The 22,092-nt window shown below is 43.5% G+C and overlaps 1 protein-coding gene across 2 annotated transcripts in view; it reads left to right on the top strand.

The window, feature by feature from the left end:
• Positions 1-22,092, top strand: part of AVL9 (AVL9 cell migration associated) — a 425,217-nt gene that overhangs the window by 306,632 nt on the left and 96,493 nt on the right. For both annotated transcript variants that reach the window (XM_085607507.1, XM_085607508.1), the window contains exons 9-10: positions 6,440-6,509; positions 7,676-8,214. In XM_085607507.1, coding sequence (XP_085463633.1) covers positions 6,440-6,509; positions 7,676-8,214 — 609 coding nt within the window. The remainder of the gene's footprint in view (positions 1-6,439; positions 6,510-7,675; positions 8,215-22,092) is intronic.

Here is a 22,092-nt window from a genome sequence, read left to right as displayed (position 1 = left end):
TCTGCAACCTTTCTGTTTATCTACGTTGGTGAGGCAGGCTGAGACACAGAGCACTTAGTGGGAGCCCAATACATTTTTGGCCATCATGTATGTTGACTACTTGCCTTATTCCTCTTTTTAGAAGCTTTAAGTATATTTAATATTAAAACGAGCATCACTAATATTTTGAAGAAATTAATCGAAAGTGAGTACACGTATGCCATAATTCAGAGCGTTTGTACCAAATGTATGACTGCCAGACAGTCATGTGTGACACCTTATAGTAGTCTTAGATTTTAGGCATTGCATTTTAGGAATTGTAGTATCGGTTTCAAAGCTGTGTGCATGGCCACTATATTTTCAACATGCAAAGTGTTGTTGGCTAAAATGCCATGAAAGCCTGTACTTGTGAAACAAGACAGAGGACTACATAGCATTTATGAGAATTACATCTTGAATTTGTGTCTGTGTGGTTTAAGTAGTCTATTAGTTGAAGATTGCCACTCACTGATTCTGGTCAGATTAGGTCCCATTGTGCATTAGAGATTATGATATTAGGATCCACCTTCGGAATAGTATTATATTTACAACAATGGCATCTTTTGAGCAGAAAATCATAATTGATTTTACTGACAACGTGAGCAATTCTTGTGCATCTCCTTATGTTGCCTTAAAACACTGCCTTATTTTTGTTATGTCAAGCAAATGCTTCTGCCATTGGACATGTGCAGTGGTGCAGTGTTTTTGTATTCCTCTCCAGGAGATTTGCTCCATGTGATCCATTTTTGAGCATGAGCGGTCTAATTCAGGAAAAAGTTGTAGTTTTACTGCTGGAGCTAAATGATGTGTACAGTCAGCAACAGAATACATGAGTTTGTAGAAAGGGGAAATCATTCCTGCTGTCTAAACGTATTATATCAAATTAGCCCCGGAATACCTGTGAAATACTGCCAGATTAACTCCTGCAGTAAAATGAATACTGGTGGTAAAATGCATTCCCACCAGCCTTCCCAAGTGAAAATAAGATCAGCTCTGAACTGATACTAAATATTGTAACATCGCAAGGAACAGTGGCTATTTAAAGTTCAGGTTCGTTCTGTGTAAATTATAGATTCATGCTTTCAAGAAATGGGTAGTGAGGTTTTCACTGCGCAACATCTAATGGTTTGAGTCTCAACAATTACTTCTTAAAGTCTGCATCAAAGGGAAATAGAAACAGTCACCACCCCACACTGTTAAATTACAATTGCAAGCAATTGTTAAAATCAAATCAAAAGTTATTTCCCTGAGCAATTAGCAATAACTGAAATTCTCAGTGGCATAAATATTTCAAAACATCAGTTCATTGAAGGTAGACGGTATCCGGAATTCGTTCCAAGCTTTATTTTCTATATCTGTCGTTTTTCATCAAAGACTTGTTGGAACCAAAATTCAATTCTTGAGTCCTACAGTCATTATATAGATTCATGTTATGACAAGGGAATGTTTTTAATATTTTTATCACTGCCCCTTCTGAGTTTATTAAAATTAGAGTATTCATTTAGCAATATACAACAAGCAGACATGCTAGCCCCACTATATTATTTAAACTTCAACAGTCAGGCAGTACTAGATCTACTATCAATGTAAATGTACTCTATGTTCAAAAAAGATCTAAGCTACACCTCAATCTATTATAAGTTAATTGTAAGAATTTTATAATTGCCTTAAATTATTGTCAGAGAAAATATAATAGATATACAATTTTCTGCCATTGAATGTCTTACAGTGACCACACAGTAAGTACTTTAGTCATGCCATCTTACCAATGCTGCAAACATAACCATTCAGTGGAATGTTGATTGAGCGGTTATCTCCTCAAGGTAGTATTTCTAACAGAGGAAGACCTAGTATGTTGGGCAGTGACACAATGTCTCATAAAATTTCAAGTAAGATTCTATGAAGGCCTTTTCATTCACCTTTGAGGACCATACATGCATTTTCATGGTTAGCAAGTGAGTCTTCCTGTGTATGATCCCAGTTTTTGCTGCCACTTGTATTTACTTCCATGTAGGGCTGGCATTTCAGTGAAACCTTCCCGAGCCAATCCCTGACCACTGTTCTCCACTTTAGCTTAAGCATTGCTTAGTGCCCAAATAGGTCATGGTGGAGATTTCTTAACACAGTGCTCTGTGTTCATTGGCATCTGTATGAGTTTTGCCTGCCAGTGTATTTTCACTCAAAATTCTAATCCTGCCTTTCAGTTTGATATTAGACTGTTAAAACCCAGACCCAGCACCTGAAGATCACTCATTAATCCTAGCATTCTTACTGACACAGATCACCACACCCATGTGTGCAGATACAGTAAGGCATGCTGTATTGTTAATAAATTGGCAACCATGCAGCAAACCAAGCATTGTTTTATTTCATTACTGTGACAAATTGTGCACTTAACTATTGAACTTTAAACCTCCAAAGTGTGATGTGTCTTAATTGTAATAACGATGTTTGCATTGCCATTCTCCTTTCATGTTCCTAAGACTTTGTCTGAGCATGGGATACACTAGAGTAGAGGGATAACTTTTGGTTAAGAACCAATCTAATTTTTTTCTTTATTGTTGACTGCTACTCGTATTGGTTACATCACTGCAACCAGCACCTTGCCATTGCAACTCACCATTATCCTCAGCGAGTGTGTGGTTTGATTAGCTCCATCCATCATGCACTTCAGTTGGAAACGACCATCCTTTTGATGGTGTACCACCAGAATTGTGCCCCATCTCTTTTTTATGGCAGTGGGACTCTGTGTACTTTACCCCTGCTAACCAGTAGTACAGTGCCTGTGCTCCCCTGTCTTTAACATTGTTGAATTGTTATACTCCTAATTGACATATTTAAATTACCTATATGTCCCTAGTATAGTCCAAGGTGTTCCCAGCGCAGGTAAGTTATGTCACTAGTGGACAGCAGCACCTATTGTACCAACCACTAGAATGGCAGTATACACATGGCTTTAGGCTTACCATTGTAGCCTGACTTTAGCAGTGTAAAAACTGAAATTAAACCGGTCAGAACAACCCCCTTTGACAAGTCAAAACCTTCCTTCTAACTATTAATAAGTTACTCCAGTGTAAGCCTTATCAGCCATTAGGTAGGGGACATTGAAATGAAAAATAGGACATGTAGAAAGTTAATGATAAACGTGTGCTACCTAAAAGTGTTTTCACTTCAGCATGGCTAGCTGTTTCATAGATAAATTCTAGGATGCAATATTAAATTCAATAATGCTGTCTTTGGATAGAAAAAAGCTAGAAACAACATTCAAGTACTCTTTCTAATAATTATTAAAACCCCAATCCTGTGGGGAAGTCGTACATGTAATAATTATTAAGGAAAACATACTTTTAGAAAGTTAACTTTTCCCTGCCTAAAGTCTCTGGACTCATTTGCACTAGCCTCCAGCTGCAGCCCTCTGGGTGCTCCGGCTGTAAATGAGGAGAGAAAACTGCTCCAAGAGCAGAGATAAAGACGTGGGTATGGGAAGGTGTTTTAATCCGCTGGCAGGAGGACCATTTGGGCTGTGCCCAGGAATTTAATTTACTTAAAAGATGCCTTCCCTGTCAAAGGCAGATGTCAGATGACACCCTTCTTTTGTTCCCCCAGTAAGGCAGCCACTAATCCCAGTGGGAGGAAAATTGCCCCCAAAACTGATTTAGAGTAACCACAGAGGATGGGCTCCACATTTACCTGGCTGTACCTCTGTGGGGTGCGTGCAAACTTTGCGTAGGGAAAGAGGTTTCACCATCTTGAATTGAAGCGGAGAGTGGCACTGTGGGATTGTTTGCTGCAGGGCACTCAGGAAATGCTGCATAAGTGGGTAATGTAACCTGTGAGAACTTTAATCCCATTGGTTGGGGAGGAGCCAGGAGTGACCCCTACCCAGAAGCCAGTGCCAGGTATAAATATGGCATCCCAAATGCCCTTCTCTGAACACTACTGAACCTGAGGAGGTTCAAAAGAGGACTGAAACTGCTGACTGAGACCTGAGAAGAGGCATGAATGTTTGTGCCTGCTGTCTCTTTTACCCAGGACAAAGAGAAAGACTCCAATGGTCATAAGGCTGGCCTCCTGTTCAAGCTACAGGGACACACCAATCTACAAGTTGGCTTTCCTGCAACTGCCCAGCTGTTCCAACTGGACCTGCTGTTGGGCTCTACTTAATGAGTCCTGACTGTTGAGTGCTGTTACTGAGGTACTGAAATAATTGGCTGCGTCTGGCTGAACTTCTCCTTTGACCCTTGAGGACCTTGGACTATGAAACCTTTTGGCTCCAAAGACCTCTGGACTACTGGAATAAACCTTACAAGCTGATTTGTCGAAGGTGCATTGCAGCTGTGCTGAATAATCTGGTTGTTCACGCTCTGAGCTTTTTCAGGAAGGCAAATCCTCTGCATTCGGCCTTTACAAAGACGGTATCTGGCCTCATAGAGCCCTCTTAAGCTACAGCCTGGCCCCACTGGAGGAATCCGTGCTCCAAAAAAGTGGCTAAGTGCAAATAAACAAATGTTAACTGAAAGGAGGCGTCAAAGTATACGGCCAGCAAGAGACCTATCCTGGGCATGAAATTCAATTGTCTCCTGCTACGAGCTTTCCCTCCAAAAACCAATGGCTTCACAGCGACTTCGTCCAATGATTAACAGGCCTCGTGGAGCCCTCTTTGGCTACAGCCTGCTGCCTTGCCCTGCGGAGGATTTTTGATTCCCATTTTTAGACTAAATCCCAAGGTAAAACCTTGGGATTTGACCTGTGCTCCATCGTGGTCGGCCTCAAATCGTGCAGGTCTACTGTGACCAGTTGCCCACAGTTGGTGCTTAACGTATTTTTGTGGTATTTGTATTTAAAATTTTCAAAAATCATATCTCCCGTTCCCTTCATTAGATTTTTGTCGTTTTGGATTCATTTTATTATTTTATTTATTAAAATGTACTATAATTTTCTATATTTGGTTGGGATTTTTCTTGTGTTGTCTTATGACTTTATTACTGTTTTGGTACTGCATAAATACTTTACACATTGCCACTAAATTAAGCCTGTCCGCTCTGTGTCATAGCCACTAGGGGTTTAAGCTTGGGTTAATTCAGAGACATTAGTGTTCACCGGGACAAGGATTGTGTTTATCACTTAAGGTGGGTAGTCACCCCTTGACTAATAACTTAATTGCTTATAACTTCCATCTAAGGCTTTATAAATAGGAATTGTCTGGGCCTTAATCAAACGTGCCTCTGACAACCACCTCCTCCAGAAAGCTACTTTTGACACTAATATGGCAAGCAGCTGCAGACCTGTCTCCAACGACAAGTATGTCTTGAAAGTTATAGAAGAAACTAGAATCATACATGAATCAAATGCGTCATTCTGTAAATCTAAAAAAACCCAGTTCAGTTAAAAGCAGATTATTAAAAATGTACTTGTTTAAAAAAAAATCTAAGGTCAACAAGAGTGCATGAGTAAGTGAAAATTACAGTACGTGGTGAGGCATGGAATCCCAATCCACTTACTTTTAGGTGCTGTTCCAAAGGAGTAGAGCATGACCTCTGGAGGACTACGTGCAACAAACTTGTTTATTGATCTAGATGAATGTTTCTTTATGGCTGATCGTACAATTCAGTGTACATTCTTGGCAAACCCTTGTTAAGTATACAGCCTCCAATGGCCTAATTATCAACAATTTCAAAATGTCTGTAAAACCGCTGGGTGATAACGCTGCATTATTCACGGACCAAAATTAACCCTGGGTGTAGTTCGCGAAGTAGCACTTTGCGAAGCTACGCAAAGTGCAGTTCGCACTGCGCAAGCTACGCGTAGCACTTCACGAACTGCGTAGTACCTTGTTAGCACTGTGCCAGATGTCGTTTTCAATGATTGCACAGTGCGGACAAGCAACCGGCACTGTGCAATCATTGAAAATGGCATCTTGCACAGTGCGAGCTGTAGTTTTCTGCTGCTCGAGTAGATTTTTACTCGAGCGGCAGCTTTCTCAACGCGAACTGGTAGTTTCTCATCGCGAGCGATCGCGAGCATATGCGACCACTCGCAATGAGAAACCTGACCTCCTCGTGTTGGGAATCTCGCCGGGAGGTTTATTTTCTATGCTCGCGATCGCCAACTTGATGTTGCTGATCGCGAACAAGGAAAAAGTCTCTCCGGAATGTCATTTTGCTTGCTCGCGGTCGCCAACTTGACGTTGAGGACCGCGAGCAAGCAAAAAATGACCGCAGCACTACGCAACACTACGCTACGCGCGTTCGCACTGTGCTACGTGCAGTTCGCGTAGTGCGAAGGGCTTAACCAAAATGTGCTATGGATTTGACTGTTTTGGCACAAATCATTTCCGTAAGTGTTAACAGGGTACTGTGCTTCTGTTGTTATTTTTAGCTTCCCTTCCACCTGTACATTGATGTCCATTAATCTCTTTTAGGTCCTTTTCTATGTTTCTCCTGTCAATAGGCTGGTGGGAGCCCTGATGACGGTTTTATCCCTATACCCTGGTAAGCTATGCTGCTCATTCTTCATGTTTCGTTACGCAGAAGAGCTGAAACTTTTCTTGTCTATCTATATTGCCATCCTAAGCAACAAGGATGAATATATTGTTGCTAAGATTTATTTATGAAGTAGGAGAGCTGCATACCACACTTCTTATTACTGTTTTCTAGCTAAAAAAAAGTCATTTCTGCTTTCAGAGAGCCATTATACTTGTCATGTTACTTACTCTTATGCTCCTCCCCCTTTCCTGTCTTTATTCTTTTTCCCCTTCTTGTGTTAGCCCCACAATCTACCCAACTGCTGTGGTGATTAAAGGGGTGCCTTTTCAACCTCTCTGTTGGAGCCTGGCTACCCTTTTGGTGTAGGATATCTTCAATTTCTGTGGGTGGTATCTTGCTCTCCTCTGCCTTCATATGCATGGTAGTTCCATCCCTATCTTGTCTCTTTCTTTCCATCCCAGACCTTAGTTCAGGTTTACTCTGCTTCACACTACTGTCCTAGAATTGGTGCATGTCCACTTGTGCTGGCTCTGTCCTAGTACAGTTCTCTCAAAATCCCTTATTTGATTAAGTCGGACCCTTATAAATAGGGAAATTTCTCTTTTGGGCTATCAGTGTCTAACAAGAGTAGTTAGGGTCTGTAGCCATAGTCTTCTCTAAGATGGCAAGTTGTTCAAAGCACATTACAGTCTGTTCCCACCTGCTTGCAATGAACGCCAGGCAGTCCTGAGGACTGGGGCCTGAGATAGAGTTCATTGGTGAAGCTTTAGTGTACATCAGGTCTTCACTCTACATCTGACACTTTACCTTCCACCTGTTAGTGTTTCTTACTTTCAAAAAACAGGATTCCTTGGACTTTCTGTGTTTCTATTTGTTGTTTGAACAGAGCTTTAGTCTGCTCCCTCACATGTGCATTAAACAAATCATAGAAAAAAGCAAAATTCCATAAAGCACCAACACACTTTCTTGTCCCCAAGATGTTGATAGCTAAAAGAAAGCGTTTCAAGTGACTTTAACCTTTTTCTTGGCACTGATCCCCTTTTGAGGATGTACAATGTGATGCTTTCAAGATAAGAGGTAGAAGAAATTACTTACTAGACATTTTGGTAGTCAAGTAATTGAATGGAATACATTGTTTTTTCTTCATGAATATATTTTTGTGTGTGTTCTAGGCATGATTGAGCATGGACTCAATGACTCCTCACAATATAGACCTTGGAAGAGCACATCGGAAGACTTGACTTTCCAAGAGGTCACCCCACCTCTGGAAGACTATGTGTCTGTTTCTGCTGAAGACATTGCAGATGCATATCCTGAAACTGGCAGGGGGGATGAGGCTGTATTTGAAAGCCCTCAATTGGAGATTCCAAGGACGGAAGTATCCTTTTCCCACCAACAGAAGGATGATGAAACGCAACATTCCTACGGTATGAGCCATTTAAAACCACCATCTCGTACATCCCCTGAATCTTCCGAGAGTGACTGGGAAACACTAGACCCTAGTATTCTAGATGAAAACAACTTGAAAGAAGGGGAACAAGACAATGGTGGTGCTGGACAGGCAGAGGTAATCCATAAAGAATCTCTTACCTCGGAAAATGTTCCAATAACTGTGCAGCCACAGGCCAATACTGGCCAGGTATTCGTACAAGGACTGATATCAGGTTTGGAGGAGGACCACTATGGCATGCCATTGGCCATCTTCACAAAGGTAAAAAATTAGTAAATTACTGTAATATTAAAGTACTATATGACATGTTAATTTAAGCATTTATAAATATGGAAATGTATGTGTGTGTGTGTGTGTGTGTGTGTGTGTGTGTGTGTAGATATATACATATTTGCTTAAAAACAAAAAGTTAGAGGGATGTTATAGTTAGGCTCAGATTTCACTCGTACAAAGTCAGTGAAATTCAGCAGTTATAGTTACCTGAGCTAACTATAACATACGCCCCCACAATGCACTGCGTATGAATTCACATATTACATCACTCATGACATGGTCAGTGACATCACTGATGACATCATCCACAAAACCACTCACATTCCTGTACAAGTACTTATACCATGCCATAGAGCAACTCACATACCCACTCACTCACTCATCCATATAGCTACTCGTACAACCAGTCCCTCACCCATACAGCCAGCCACTCACACTGCCACACACTTTGCCATACAGCTACTCACACACCTGCTTATTCACTTAGTCACTACCACGCCCACTCACTCCTCCATACAGCCTCTCAACGCAGCCACTTTCTCACCCATACAAGTACTCACACACTCACTCACACAATCACTTACATACCTATTCAAACATTCATACAAGTACTCACACGTCTGCTCACTCACCCATACAGCCATTCACACAGACACTCTCCAATACAGCCACTCACACACCAACTCATTTAACCAGACCCCCACTCAAAAGCCACTTACTCCCCCATACAGTCACTACACACCCAGTTACCCACCCATTGAGACACTCATAGCGCCACTCGCTCACCTATACAGCCACTAACACACCCATTCACTCACCTATACAGCCACTCGCACACCATCTCAGTCACCCACACAGCTACTCACACACCCACTTATACATCCATACAGAGACCCATACACTCAAGGATACATACAGTCACACAGCCACTCACATAATATATGTTAGAAGTAGTATCATTCAGTAGTAGTGCACCTAGTATACTAATTTAACTTTTGTAATAGGTTAGTATATATGTTTACCACCAGTAAACTCTTAAAAACACTTAGTCACTTGATGATGTTATCAGTGATGTCATTTGACATGTCACTGACCATCTCATGAGTGATTTAAAGTGTGAGGTCATAAGCAGTGCCTTGCGGGGGCATAAGTTATAGTTAGTTCTGGTAACTATAACTGCTGAATTTCACTGGTTTTGTACAAGTGAAATCCGAGTCTAACTAGAACGCCCTTTAATCTTTGATTTTTTTAATGTGAATTTCTAAGGTTTTTTAAATTCTATTTCCTAACTATAACGACCCTGTAACATTTGGTTTTTTAAGTGAAAAAGAACTATAGGAAGCAGGTAACTCTGGGTAGTGCCTAAGATTGGTTTTTGTTTTGCTGTAGCCCCAGCGCTTGGTGAGCTGGGCATGTGCTCCCCCCGCCTTGACCCATATGGGTCCTTCTGCCTCTCCTGGGGTGAAGATGGGGGTGCCCCCTACACACCAGAGACTATTAAAAGGCACTATTTGTTTGGAGGGAGGGGGGTGGATATTGCCTGCGCTTCTAGTTGTCCCAGGCCATATTAGTCTATCCTAACCCTGGGTTGGGGGCTTATAGGGGGTTGACCTCCCCCAATCTGCCACCTGGGAGAAGAAAGCCCACTGGACATCAGGGACTTAGCAAAAGCACTATTTTATTGGGTAGGGAGGACCACCCATGTGCATGGGCCTGTGCTCCCACTTGCCCCAGGCCATATGAGTTTTTCTGTCCACCTGGGGGAGGGGGCAGGATCTGGAGTGTTCATTCCCAATCTGCCCCCCTGGGGGGGGGGGGCCGGAGAAGGCCCACTAGACACCAGAGACTAAGAAAAGGCACTATTCTATTTAGAGGGAGTAGCCCCAATGGGGCATGGGTCTGTGCTCCCCCCAAACCCAGACAGCAGTCTTTCTGCCCTCTTGGGGATTGGATAGTAGATGTTTAGCCCTAGTATACCACTCCCTGGAGAGTCAGTCAGTCCACTAGAACCAGGGAAGGGAAACAATACTGCTCTTTTTGTGAGAGAACGCCCACCGTGGGCATGGGCCTGTGCCACCTCCATCCACTCATGACTAAATCAATCTTTCTGCCTCCCCCTGAGAAGTGGATTAGAGGGTGTTTACCACCTGTCTGCCCCAGAGACAGAAAGCCCACTAGACAACAGACAATGGTTTGTGAACTGTTTTTTTATGGTGGGGAGCAGCCATCTGATTCATATCGCCTGTTTCCCCCCCATCCCCCTGGGCCTGACAGGCTTTTTGCCCTGTGGGGGAAGATTTGGGGGGTTTACCTCCATCTGCCCCCCAGGGTGCGGAAAGCCCACTAGACCACCATGGGAAAAATGGTCCCAATGAAGAAGGGGTGGGGGGCACACACCTAGACTTTGGCCTATGCATCCCAACCCAGAAAGGGCCAACAGTCTTTTTGCCCTCAGGGGGAGGGGGGGTAGAAAGTTCACTAGACCACCCGGGAAACATGATCACAAGGAGAGAAAGAAGGGGTTCGTGGGATGGCTACCTGGGCATCACGCTGTGCCCCTCACCTGGTAAAAACTGAATGCCTGCCCCCCCCCCTCCCCCCCCCCCCCCCCTCCCCCGGGATAGATTGGAGGGAGTTTACCTCCAATCTCCTCCTGGTGGCATAAAACCCAAATATTGGGTGTGATCAGATTGCCCTGTGCTGGGCCTATCCCCACCCCTAAAGCCAGCCTGGGGCACAGAGCATCCCCATTTTCATGGAAAGCATGAGGAAATTTGGATTCTTTTGTCTGAAGTTTTAACCTATCAACTGAAGTTTCCTCTTACTTGCCATGCTGAATGGCTGCACTATTCATGCCTGTTCTCCGCCACCATTGAAATTCTACTGAACCCAGACAGTTTTGAAGGCTAGACACACAGGGGACTCCAAGGTGGTGTGCCTTGCTTGGATTCCACAATGTTTTCTTTTGGTCATAATAGGCACCAAACCTCAAACTGAGCCTAAAGTCTTGCATTTTCTATACATTTCTGGGAGAAAAAGTTCTGGAAACTGCGGTGCTCCACAAGCTTCCTACCACCTAGTTATTCCACACATCTCCTGAAAAAAACACAACACCACTTGTCTGGGTGGGTCAAGCGCCCGCAACAAGACAGGGTCGAAAACTCAATGTGGAGACAAACAAAATTTGACCTGATTTGGCAATAGGGGTAGCTGCGGTATTTGGGCCCGGGCTCTGTGCCCATCCAGGGAAATCTACCAAAGCCAGAAATGTTTTAAAACTAGTTAGTTCCTTTGTGAAAACTTTGCGGGTTCTATACAAATGACCCATTGCTTAATTGAGATTCTTGTATATTTGTCAGAAATGTGGAGTCATGTGTCCTGTGTCAGGAAGCTCTACGCCAGGACACAAGTGGTGTCTACATCCCAAGGTAGCGCAGGTCGTCCTGCAACAGTGGGGAGAACTTTGGCTAGAACCTTTAGCCACTGATAGTTTTCTAAGTTAGAGTTTCTGCAAGAACACTAATTTCAGCGGGAATGGAAGACTCCTTCCTTGACAGAGTTATGAAAAAGATCAAGAACAACCAGTCCCAAGTCATCCTAGTGGCTACGCATTGGGCCAGGAGAGTGTGATACCTGAAACTTCTTGGCATGAGCCTCTGAGCAGGCTGCCATTTCGCACTGACCTCCTGTCTCAATAACAGGGCAGGGTCCTTCATCCAAATCTACACAATCTACACAAACATCAATGGTGATTAAACTGTGGAGCTTGACTGCATTTGATTTGCTGCCTGAAGTGGTGAATGTCACCCTTGCCTATAGATGTCCTTCCATGAAATCCAATATTGTTGGGTTCTACGACAAATTTGTGGCCTGGTATGGTGTTTGCAAGACTGACCCCTTACTAGGGAAAGCTGTCGGATGTCCTCTTGTTTGTTTTGTCTGTGACCTAGCAGGGCCTTGCAGTGGGCACAGTCAGAGGTTATTTGTCATCCCTTTTGGCCTTTCTGCGTTTGCCCTACTAATTGTCCTTGTTTAAATAACCTGTTGTGATGAGGTTTCTGAAAGGTTTAACAAACATGTTCCCTGCCAAACCGTTTGGGAAGCCACTGTTGGACCTTAACCTGATCTTGATGTTTCTCATGTGTACACCCTTTGAGCCAGTAGATATCTGCTTGTTGTGTCTCCTGAGCTTAAAGACTTTCTTCCTCATTACTATTACATCAGCTTGTCACGCTTTTGAACTTCAGGCACTTTCAATGCAACTGCCATACACAACGTTTTATCCAGACAAATCGGTGCTGAATACTCAGACGGCTTTCTTACCAAAAGCCATCACTCCCTTCCACATTGCGCAATACTTCACTCTGTCACCATTGTTTTTGCTCTCCCTCCTCAAATGAAGAAGAGAGGCCCCATCAGCTGGGCTCAAAAAGGGCTTTATTGTTTTCATTGATTTTTACTCTGATCGCTCCAAGAAAAATGGAAGGGAACAATGAACATTTTCTTGGGTTCCCTGGTGTGAAGAGTGCCTGTCCTTGACATCTGCCGAGCTAGGACGTGGACACTAGTGCATACGCTCATGACACTCAACTGTCTTGATAGCCTGGTCCAATGGGAAGGACATTTAGGCTGCTCAGTACTGAAAGACTTTTTGCTCTGAAAGCACTCCACAGACCCTCTAGGGGGGGTTTTGTTCCTTTAAAATGGGTGGAGAATTAGTTGATCGTATTGGTCCTACAATAAACTTCGACATTAAGGACTAGCTTTCCAGTTTTTTTGTTTCTCCCTAAATAAGTGGTTGTCAAACTGTGGGTCAGGATCAACTCGTGGGTCATGAGACAATTTTTGGTGTGCCACAATAGTCCAAGCAACAAATAAAAATGCCTTTAAATTCTGTATTGATCTTGCCACATCTGCTGTACGTGGAAGACAGAGGTCAAATGTTACGCTATGTTTTCTGACTGCTTGCTGCTTGTTTCTTAACATGGGGATTGGTGTTTACATACTCCTCTCACTTTGCAATCAGAAAAATAAAAGTAAAGTGAATTATGTGACCATCTGCCACACAATTCACTTTACGTGTGTGAAAGGAAAGGCTGTAGGATGCCAGTTTTTTTGTAACACACTACAAAATGTAAATACCTGTAAACGAGCTGTAAAGATTCAGCAGTTAGGAAAGCAAAAATGAAGCACTTTTTTTTGTAATTCTGAAGTGTGATGGAAAAAGCTTTCAATAGGATCAAAACAAATCATGATGCACAAATGATAAATATTCACTGAAACACGATTTCCAGATTTTATCATTTGTATGCAGTATAGATTTATCAGTAAAACTGTATGCATGTTCAAATTTAGTAGCCATTTTAATGGGAAATGTACTGTCTATAAATTACAGTTTACTTCCACGATGCTGTAGTTAAATTAAAACAATTTGCCTGCCTCGTGTCCATTAAAGCTAGATAGGTCGCAAAAGTTTGCCGTTATAAAAAGTGGGTTGTGCTTGTAAAAGGTTTGGGAAGCACTGCTCTAAAAGATGAGTAGGTTATTTAGTGGATCATTGTGTCTTCTCTTATCAAGCCTTCAATTGCAAGTGGATCATGCAATGATGTGCAAATCACATTCCTAATTTTAGTAGTTATAACTCTAAATGCTACTTGCACCTTATTATACCAGTCATGAGAGGTATTTTTTTATTTATGATTTACTTTAGGTTCTTGATACAGCATGATGACACACAACTTGAAACTATGGTATAGAATATTAGCAAAAAGCAAGACATAAGGCAGGAAATAATGAAAGCGCAAATGCAAGTCAAAAGACTGGAGGTTAAGGTCACCGGGAAGCTGGTGGTAGCTTTAAATGACAGTTCCAGGGGCACGTGGTACATTAAGTGGGTGCAGAATTTGTAAGGTCGATTGGAAAGTGCTGTTTGAGGTCCCTTGTGAAGGTTGAGATTGTCACGGTTTGTTTGATATATGCTATTAGAGCATTTAAAGTATTTGGTGCATTACCAGTGTATCATTGTGGTATGGAAGACTTTCTAAATCTGAGAGTGTACAGCTTACGCAGAGCGAGCTTTACTTCTTAATGTTCTGTTTCTCCCAGAAGCTTACGAAATACGTATTCAACATTGTTCAAGTGATTCAGCGTGTTAGGGATACATGCAGACTTACTTATATTCTGAACAAACAACTTTGGGTTTCCAACATATTGGTGAAAGGACTGCGGTGATGGTCTGAGATATTTCTGTATTTAAGACTACATGGGCTGCTTATTGGAGCATTGCTTTGAGGGGGGCTGGGTGAGAATTGATCACGCCAGTCAGAACATTCCAGAAGTTTATACATCGAATGACTAGAACTTGGACAACCAGTTAATGGTTTTGTTTTGGGAGGAAAGGCTTGAAGCTTTTGCAACATTTTAGTAGTTGTAATCTGGCATTCTTGGTTACCCTTTAATGTTGAGCTCAAGGCAAAATACCTTCTCTCGTATAAAGCCTAAAGATTATGTTCAGACGGGAAGTTCTGGTGTAAAGCCCAGGTCCTTGAGTTGGTTTGACGACTCAGATGAAAGTTCTTTTCCTGTGTTTGGGAAACCAAGGGGCAGTTATGCTCCTGTAGTTAAGGTTGACACCTGTGACACTACAGTACCTAGGGAATCAGGTTTTTAGACCAGTGGTAACTTTAGCCCCCACTTGCAAGAAACTAGGGAGGAACACTATTCAAAATGTAATCTTTGAATGCGCAAAATTGGGTGCAGAGTGGTCAAATGCTGAATGATAATCCAGCAGATTGTAAGCCCTCCTTGAAAACTGACTGAATGCTGCCCTATTCCCTGTTTACAATAGTGCTCTGGGTGCTGGCCTGGTCCCAGCTACCCTGGTTTGTCTTTGCTGGCACCTTTTTGTGTAAAAAAGAGGACTTGGGTGGGTGACAGTCTGTTCACATTTGTAGATTAGGCTCTAGGCTAGTTGGCACAAATCTGCTTCACTGTTAAAGAATGAAGGTTGAAAAGGCTTTGGACCGCTGAATGCTGCCCTGTCACTTCTTTGCAATAGCCAAAATGATGCGGACCAAAGAGGCACAGAACCTGTGACAGCTGCACCTAGAGCATTGCTGTTAGACCTAACAACCTTAGGGTGATCTTCCCCCAACTTTTTGCCTGCCTTCCTCCATTTTTCTGTACACGTTTTTGCTGGCTTTAGGGCTCTACGCAGTTTACCACTGCTAACCAGTGCTAAAGTCCTTATTCTCTCTCCTAAAACATGATAACATCGGCTCATACCCAATTGGCATATTTAATTTACTTATAAGCCCCTAGTAAAGTGCACAATATTTCCCCAGGGCCTGTAAATTAAATGCTGCTAGTGGGCTGCAACACTGATTGTACCACCCACATAAGTAGCCCCTTAACCATGTTTCAGGCCTGCCGTTGCAAGGTCTGTATGTGCAGTTTTTTGCCATTTCGACTTGGCATGTAAAACTACTTGCCAAGCCTTAAACTCCCTTTTTATTACACCCAAGTCATACCTACGGTAGGCCCTAGGTAACCCGTAGGGCAGGGTACTGTGTAAACAAAAGGTAGGACATGTACTTTTGTTTCCCATGTTCTGGTAGTGACAAACAGCTACATTTGTTTTTCACTGCTGGGAGGCCTATCTCTAATATGCTAATATTGGGAATTCCTTGAAATATCTTTAAGTTGTAATTCCTTATCAGAAAAAGGAGTAGCTTTTTCATGTTTCATATCTTTGGAATGGTAATGATAAATCCTCTTTACTGGTAAGGTCGGATTTAACATTACTATTTTAGAAATGACACTTTTTGAAAACGGACCTTTCTCTGCACTTACCTCTCTGTGTGCCTTGCAGCCTGTCTCCAATACATGTCTGGGCTGGCTAAACGTTTCCCTTTATGCATTCCTTCCAGACAGCCATAAACACAGGAAGGCTTAGTGCGGCTGATTACCCATCTACATACATCTGCATTCTGATGGCCCTTCCTGGGCAGAAGAAAGAAAAGGGCTCACACTTACACTTCTCGAAGGGTAGTGGCGTGACCCCACACAAAGGACTAATTAACCCCCACAGATAGGCTGGCAAACAGGACTGAGCTGAAAGGGATACTAGGGTACTTCAAAACCACTCTTTGATGTTTCCCTCACTTCAAAGGCACATTTGGGTATAGGTACTGGGCCTCTGACCCCAGACACTTCTGGATCTTGAACTGAACCTCTGTCAGAAGAACTGCTGTGACTGCTTTTCTGGAAGGAATGCTTTTCTGCTTGTTGTCCTGCTGCCTGCTGCTCGCTTACTCTTCTGAAGAACTCTGCATTCCCTCTAAGTGATCTCCAAGGACTTGTTGGCTTGCCTCCTGTTTTCTGAAGTCTCAGGGATACAAAAGACTTCTTGTAATTTGGCTGGTGCTGCTGAGCTCTGTCATCTCTGAGTCCAATGCTTGCCTGAGGTGCCCTCCCCAGTTCTGGGCCTCGGAAGTGGGTTCTGCAGTCAGTCAAACCAATCAGTCAATCAGGGGTTTATATAGCGCACTACCCACCCGTGAGGGTCTCAAGCCGCTGGGGGGGGGGAGGGGGGAAGCTCCAGATCAGTCGAAGAGCCAGGTCTTGAGGTCCTTCCTGATGGTGTGCAGGTTTGGAGAGCGTCTAATGTTCACAGGGAGCTCGTTCCAGGTCTTGGCTGTGATGTAGGAGCAGGCTCTCCCGCCTGTTCTGTTTATGCAGATGCAGGGGACCTCTGCCAGGGTGTGGTCAGCGGAGCGGAGGTTCCTCTTGGGTACGTGGAAGGATACTCTCTCGTTGAGGTATTTGGGACCGATGTTGAGGAGGGATTTGTAGGCGTGGGTGAGGAGCTTTAAAGTGACCCTTTTCTCGACGGGGAGCCAGTGGAGGTCTCGTAGGTGTTGGGTCTTGTGTTCGTGACGCGGAGTTCCGAGGACGAGTCTGTCAGCGGCGTTCTGGATGGTCTGGAGTCTGTGCAGTAGAGTTCTGTGGATTCTGGCATATAGGGCTTTAATGTAGTCCAGTCTGCTGGTTGAGTGCGTGGGTGACGGTCTTTCTGCAGTCTGGGGTGGATCCACTTGAAGGTCTTGCGGAGGATGCGCAGGCAGTTGAAGCTAGTGGAGGTGACTGCGTTGATCTGGCGGCTCATGGAGAGGGAAGAGTCGAGGATGATGCCGAGGTGGTGTGCGTGGTCAGTAGGAGTGGGTGGATTCCCGAGGGCGGAGGGCCACCAGGTGTTGTTCCAGGCGGAGTTGTAGGATCTGAGGATGAGGACCTCAGTCTTCTCCGAGTTGAGCTTCAAGCAGCTGTCTTTCATCCAGGCTGCCACGTTCTTCATTCCTTCCTGGAAGCTGAGTCTGGTGTCTAAAGGATTCTTTGTGAGTGCGAGGATAAGCTGGGTGTCTTACGCGTAAGATACATTGCTGAGCCCATGCTGTCTGACAATGGCAGCGAGGGGGGCCATGTAGATGTTGAACAGCGTGGGGCCGAGTGATGAGCCTTGGGGTACTCCACAGCTGATATCGGTGAGTTCGGAGAGAAAGGGAGGGAGTCTGATCCTCTGCAGTTGTTTTGCTACAAAATTGACGCATCATTACCACTGCGCCGATAGGAACCGACGCAGTGTTATTCGACGCTGATGCAGTACCAATTCGGAGACATCCTTGCGCGGTTCGACGGCGACATAGGACCCAACTGCGAGGTTAGACTTCAACGCATCGATCCTGTCAATCAGAACCAATGCATTTTCATTAATGCGTGGAGAAGATCCATGCAGCTCATTGCTTGCGACCAGGAAAGTTACTTTGTTCACCTGGGCCTGCTTGCGTTCTGTAGCCGTCCGGCACTCCATCGCGGTCGGCCCAAACTTTGACTTTGCCACGGTCCAGCGCGACCTAAAGTTACCTTTGTTGCAGGGATTCTGCTCATGCACAGAACTATGCGCAGGAAACCAGGACCTCAGTGAATTGCGGTGTACCAAAAACTCACCTCAGTACCCAGAACCCCTATCCGGCCAGCATCAGTGTCTCATTCGCTCTTCATGCAATATAGAAGCTACCAATGATTAGACAACCCAGAACATGCGACTTAGAGTACTCTCAGGAATGGTGGGAATCAGAAATACCTGTTCGTTATTATTCTCATATCAGTCCACAACAAGAGTATTCAGAGACACAGTAAAGTTTAAAATGTTTATTTTATAAACTACGTGTCCAAAGATGCAGTACTTTGGCTAACATAAGCAGACAAATGATTAAAATTAAAACCATCAGCATTGTTACAATACCATAGAAAATGAAGGGAGAAATCATATTACAAATGATAGTGGAATACAACCACCCTCCCTTCGCTAGTAAGCTAGTATTATTAGACTAATAGAAGGTCTCTAGGTTTGAATGGGGAACCCCATACCGTAAAGATCAGCTTAGGTGAATCACATCACAGGATCCGCTTTGCTCTGTGCCTGGAAAAGTTCTTCTCCAGAATGTGTGTCTAATGCATGCAAACTGCAATATTAAAGGCTCACGACTTTCAGATATTTGCAGCTTTATGCGTGTTATGGCTAGAGCGTGGGCCGATCAACCTGAACTCAAAAGCATACATTGTTTGTTGGCTCAGAATGTTTCTGCCCACAATGTTCAGACTAAGGTCGCTGTGCACGTCTAGGGATGTGAACAACAGACAGTTCCCATGTGAAGAAAAGGCAAGCAAGCAGTTTTAAAATAATAACATCTATCTGCAGTGTCGTGTGCAAAAGCAGCAAAAGTGGCAAGATGGTGTTTCTACCATCTAAGATGCTTATGCTAACATAGCAATGTTTGCATCTAAAACTCTGCCTCCACTACACCCTCCCTTGATCGGACCACGAACAAATAGGGATACAATTGAGGAACGCAGAGTTAAAGTTCGACAGAGCAGAACCAAGTGCATGTATTGTGAATCCATAGAAAGGGGAGTGAAAGTTCGAGAGGAAAAAGAAAAAAAGAGAAAACGAGAGAAAAAGAAAAAAAAAAGCGCGTAAAAAATGAAAGGAAAAACAGAAAACATGAACTAAGTACATTTGGTAAAGGCTCAGTGAGCCTAAATGTGTAGTTCGTACAACGTGTACGCACAGTAAGTAGCGACAGCCTCCAAAAGGAAGTCATTAGAACGTTCTGCAAAAGTTTTCGCCATCCAGTCTAACAAGGTAAACGAACATACATGTTCCTCGACAACTGGGGCCTCTAGCACAATCAGAGGACAACTGGCGTGTTCTTCAAGATAACTTCTTGCCAAGAAGTCATACGCTGCCGTACCAATGTCCCAATTCCCTAGGACTCCATGTGCTGCTCCACAGGCCATAATCCAGACACCAGAACAGTCCAACTCATGAGCCACTAAGGGACTCATCAGTCGATCATAATCCGGGGCAGGAGACACAGAGTTCGACAAGCACAAATCCAGAGCCCATTCGAAAGGACAATCTAGGCAATGAAAAACAGGTTGCACGTAAGTAAAGTACGAAAACCGGAAGTTCAATCCATAGGCTATGCTTAAGGTGGCCAGTGGCAATGTTCCATAATATTCAAGCATCCGGTTACGAAGATGGAGCAGCCGGGACAGGCTGTCGTGTGACACAAATTGTGCAGCCATTGCGCAGTAAACAGACCAACAACAGCACACCAGCCGTGAGGGCGAGAATCAACGGGAGCCCGCCAAAGACGCTGGAAAAAATAGAATGAAAAAATGCCGGTATCACACCAAAAATAGTTTGGAAAGAGGTCACGAGGCCGGAGCCCACAATTTTGAAAAAATGCGCCAAGCCAGATGTTGATGAGGCATTAAATATAGTTTGAATCAGGGCACCGAAATGAAGGGGGAGATTAGTATTTAAAAGCGCATGCACCTCGGTGCGGGTGTTTGCTACATGAAGGACAAATGTTTCACGGGAATAAGTCAGAACGACTTCTTTTTGAGACAATAGGGCCCTTATTCTGCTCATCTTGTTGAACTCTGCTTTCAAGGTTGGAATGGAAGGCCAGATGGATACATCCAGCCGCCCATGCGGGGGCGGGAAAAGGAAATTTTTACAGCAGGCTACTCTTTGTGAGACAGTCACAATGTAGGGAATTCCCACTAGCATCCCGCAGCAAGCCTCGTTATTTAAAAGCAAATAACTACCGTTAGCTAGCAACGTGAAAGAGGGCGTAATAGCTGGCACAGGAATCCTGGACGCATGCTAAATTTGGTGCCTGAACGTTGCATGGGCCATGCAATTGGATGTGCCTACAGACCACTGAGTGATCAGGTGTGGAAGTGCATTCCTCACCTTTCAAATAAACGTCTTTTCCTTCTCTCATGCACCTGTATGTAAATGGGAGTGACCAAACTTCATGCAGGAAAGCCGTACCCAACGGTTCATATCTGCCTAAGGCATAATGTTTCATGCACAAACTGAACTTAAACAAAGGAAATGGTAATGTGATTAACCCGTGGATAAGCCACACGGCGGAGTTCAATTCGGCCACAGAGAAAGGCAAAGGTACTAACTTCTCAATATGTAGTAATGAGTATGTTGCATCTTTCATGGACATGAATTGTTGTTTTGCAGTCAGATTAAACGGAAGGAATAAAGACAATGTATTCATGTAGTCCCAGGGAACTTTCCCAGCCTTCAACGTTTGTAAAGTCCATGCAAACTGTATTATAGAACGCAATTGATTTTGACCATGATATAAAACAGACATATCATCTTGCACAATATCAACAACAGATGAAACAATATTATCTAATGTGTAAATTCTGGAAGAAAGGGTGTTAATGCTATTATCGATAACAGCTAGCACTTTTTCCAAATTTGCTTGATCAATAGCTCTCAATCTGGAAGCCGCTTCAATTTGCGATAATTTCCAAACTTCGTTATAAACAGCATACACCCATCTTTTGGACCTACCACCAATAGGACCCTTTACAAAATCGTTCAAATCTATTTTGTCTTGCAACTTTGATAAATGATGCTTAACAGAAGCCAATGTTGAATGTTGCAGCCAAGTTTGGCATAACTTCCCCACAGAGTACGTAGTAACTGAATGGGAAGATTCAAAGCGGTGGTCCACTCGAACCTGCGTATACCCAGGTTGCAGACCCAGAAATCGATGTTGACAGGAATCTGAGCTCATCTGCCATGTTAACCATCCTTCCGGATTTAATTTGGAAACATTGAAGGATGTATTAGTAATGTATGACTGCAACTCATCATTGGAAAGATCTGTATGATTATCCCAATTAGGATAAGCACCCAGATCAGGAATAGAGGGGGAATTCAGATTCTTAGAAGTAGCCAATCCAAAGCAGGTGGTTTGAAAAATGGTAGAATTCAAGAATAACATGTGGTTTGGGATGAGGCAGGCACGATGCAGAGCTTCTGTTCCACGTACCTGCCATGTCTTAGAACCCCAAACTGATTTAAGATTAATAGTAGCTTTCCACAGATCATAACCCTCAACAGCCAATTCATCCATAAAGGATTTGGAATACAACAATTTAGTGTGTGTCAGCCTAACCTTCGAGGCAGACTCTGCTGCCAATTTAAAAGAAAAGGCGGCAGGTTTTGAGACACTAAAATCAGTAAAATATGCAAATTTGTTCACCAATGTGTTGGAGCTGCCTTGCATTGGCGTCGGACAATGTTCCCATTGTGTATAATTTACAAAATTTCGAAATGTATTGGCTTTATGTAGGAAATGATTGCCATAATGTTGATAGCAAAACAGTTCCCCATAATTAGCAGTGTCTAAATGCAAATCTTCAGCATCAAAGGCAGCATAATATTTTAAATCAGAAAACAGTGCCTCTATGGCCTGAACGTCC

The sequence above is a fragment of the Triturus cristatus genome, chromosome 5_2 (genome assembly GCF_964204655.1).
Source record: "Triturus cristatus chromosome 5_2, aTriCri1.1, whole genome shotgun sequence".
NCBI lineage: Eukaryota > Metazoa > Chordata > Amphibia > Caudata > Salamandridae > Triturus > Triturus cristatus.
Note: the sequence above shows the minus strand (reverse complement) of the source record. Positions and strands in the feature narration are given on the sequence as shown.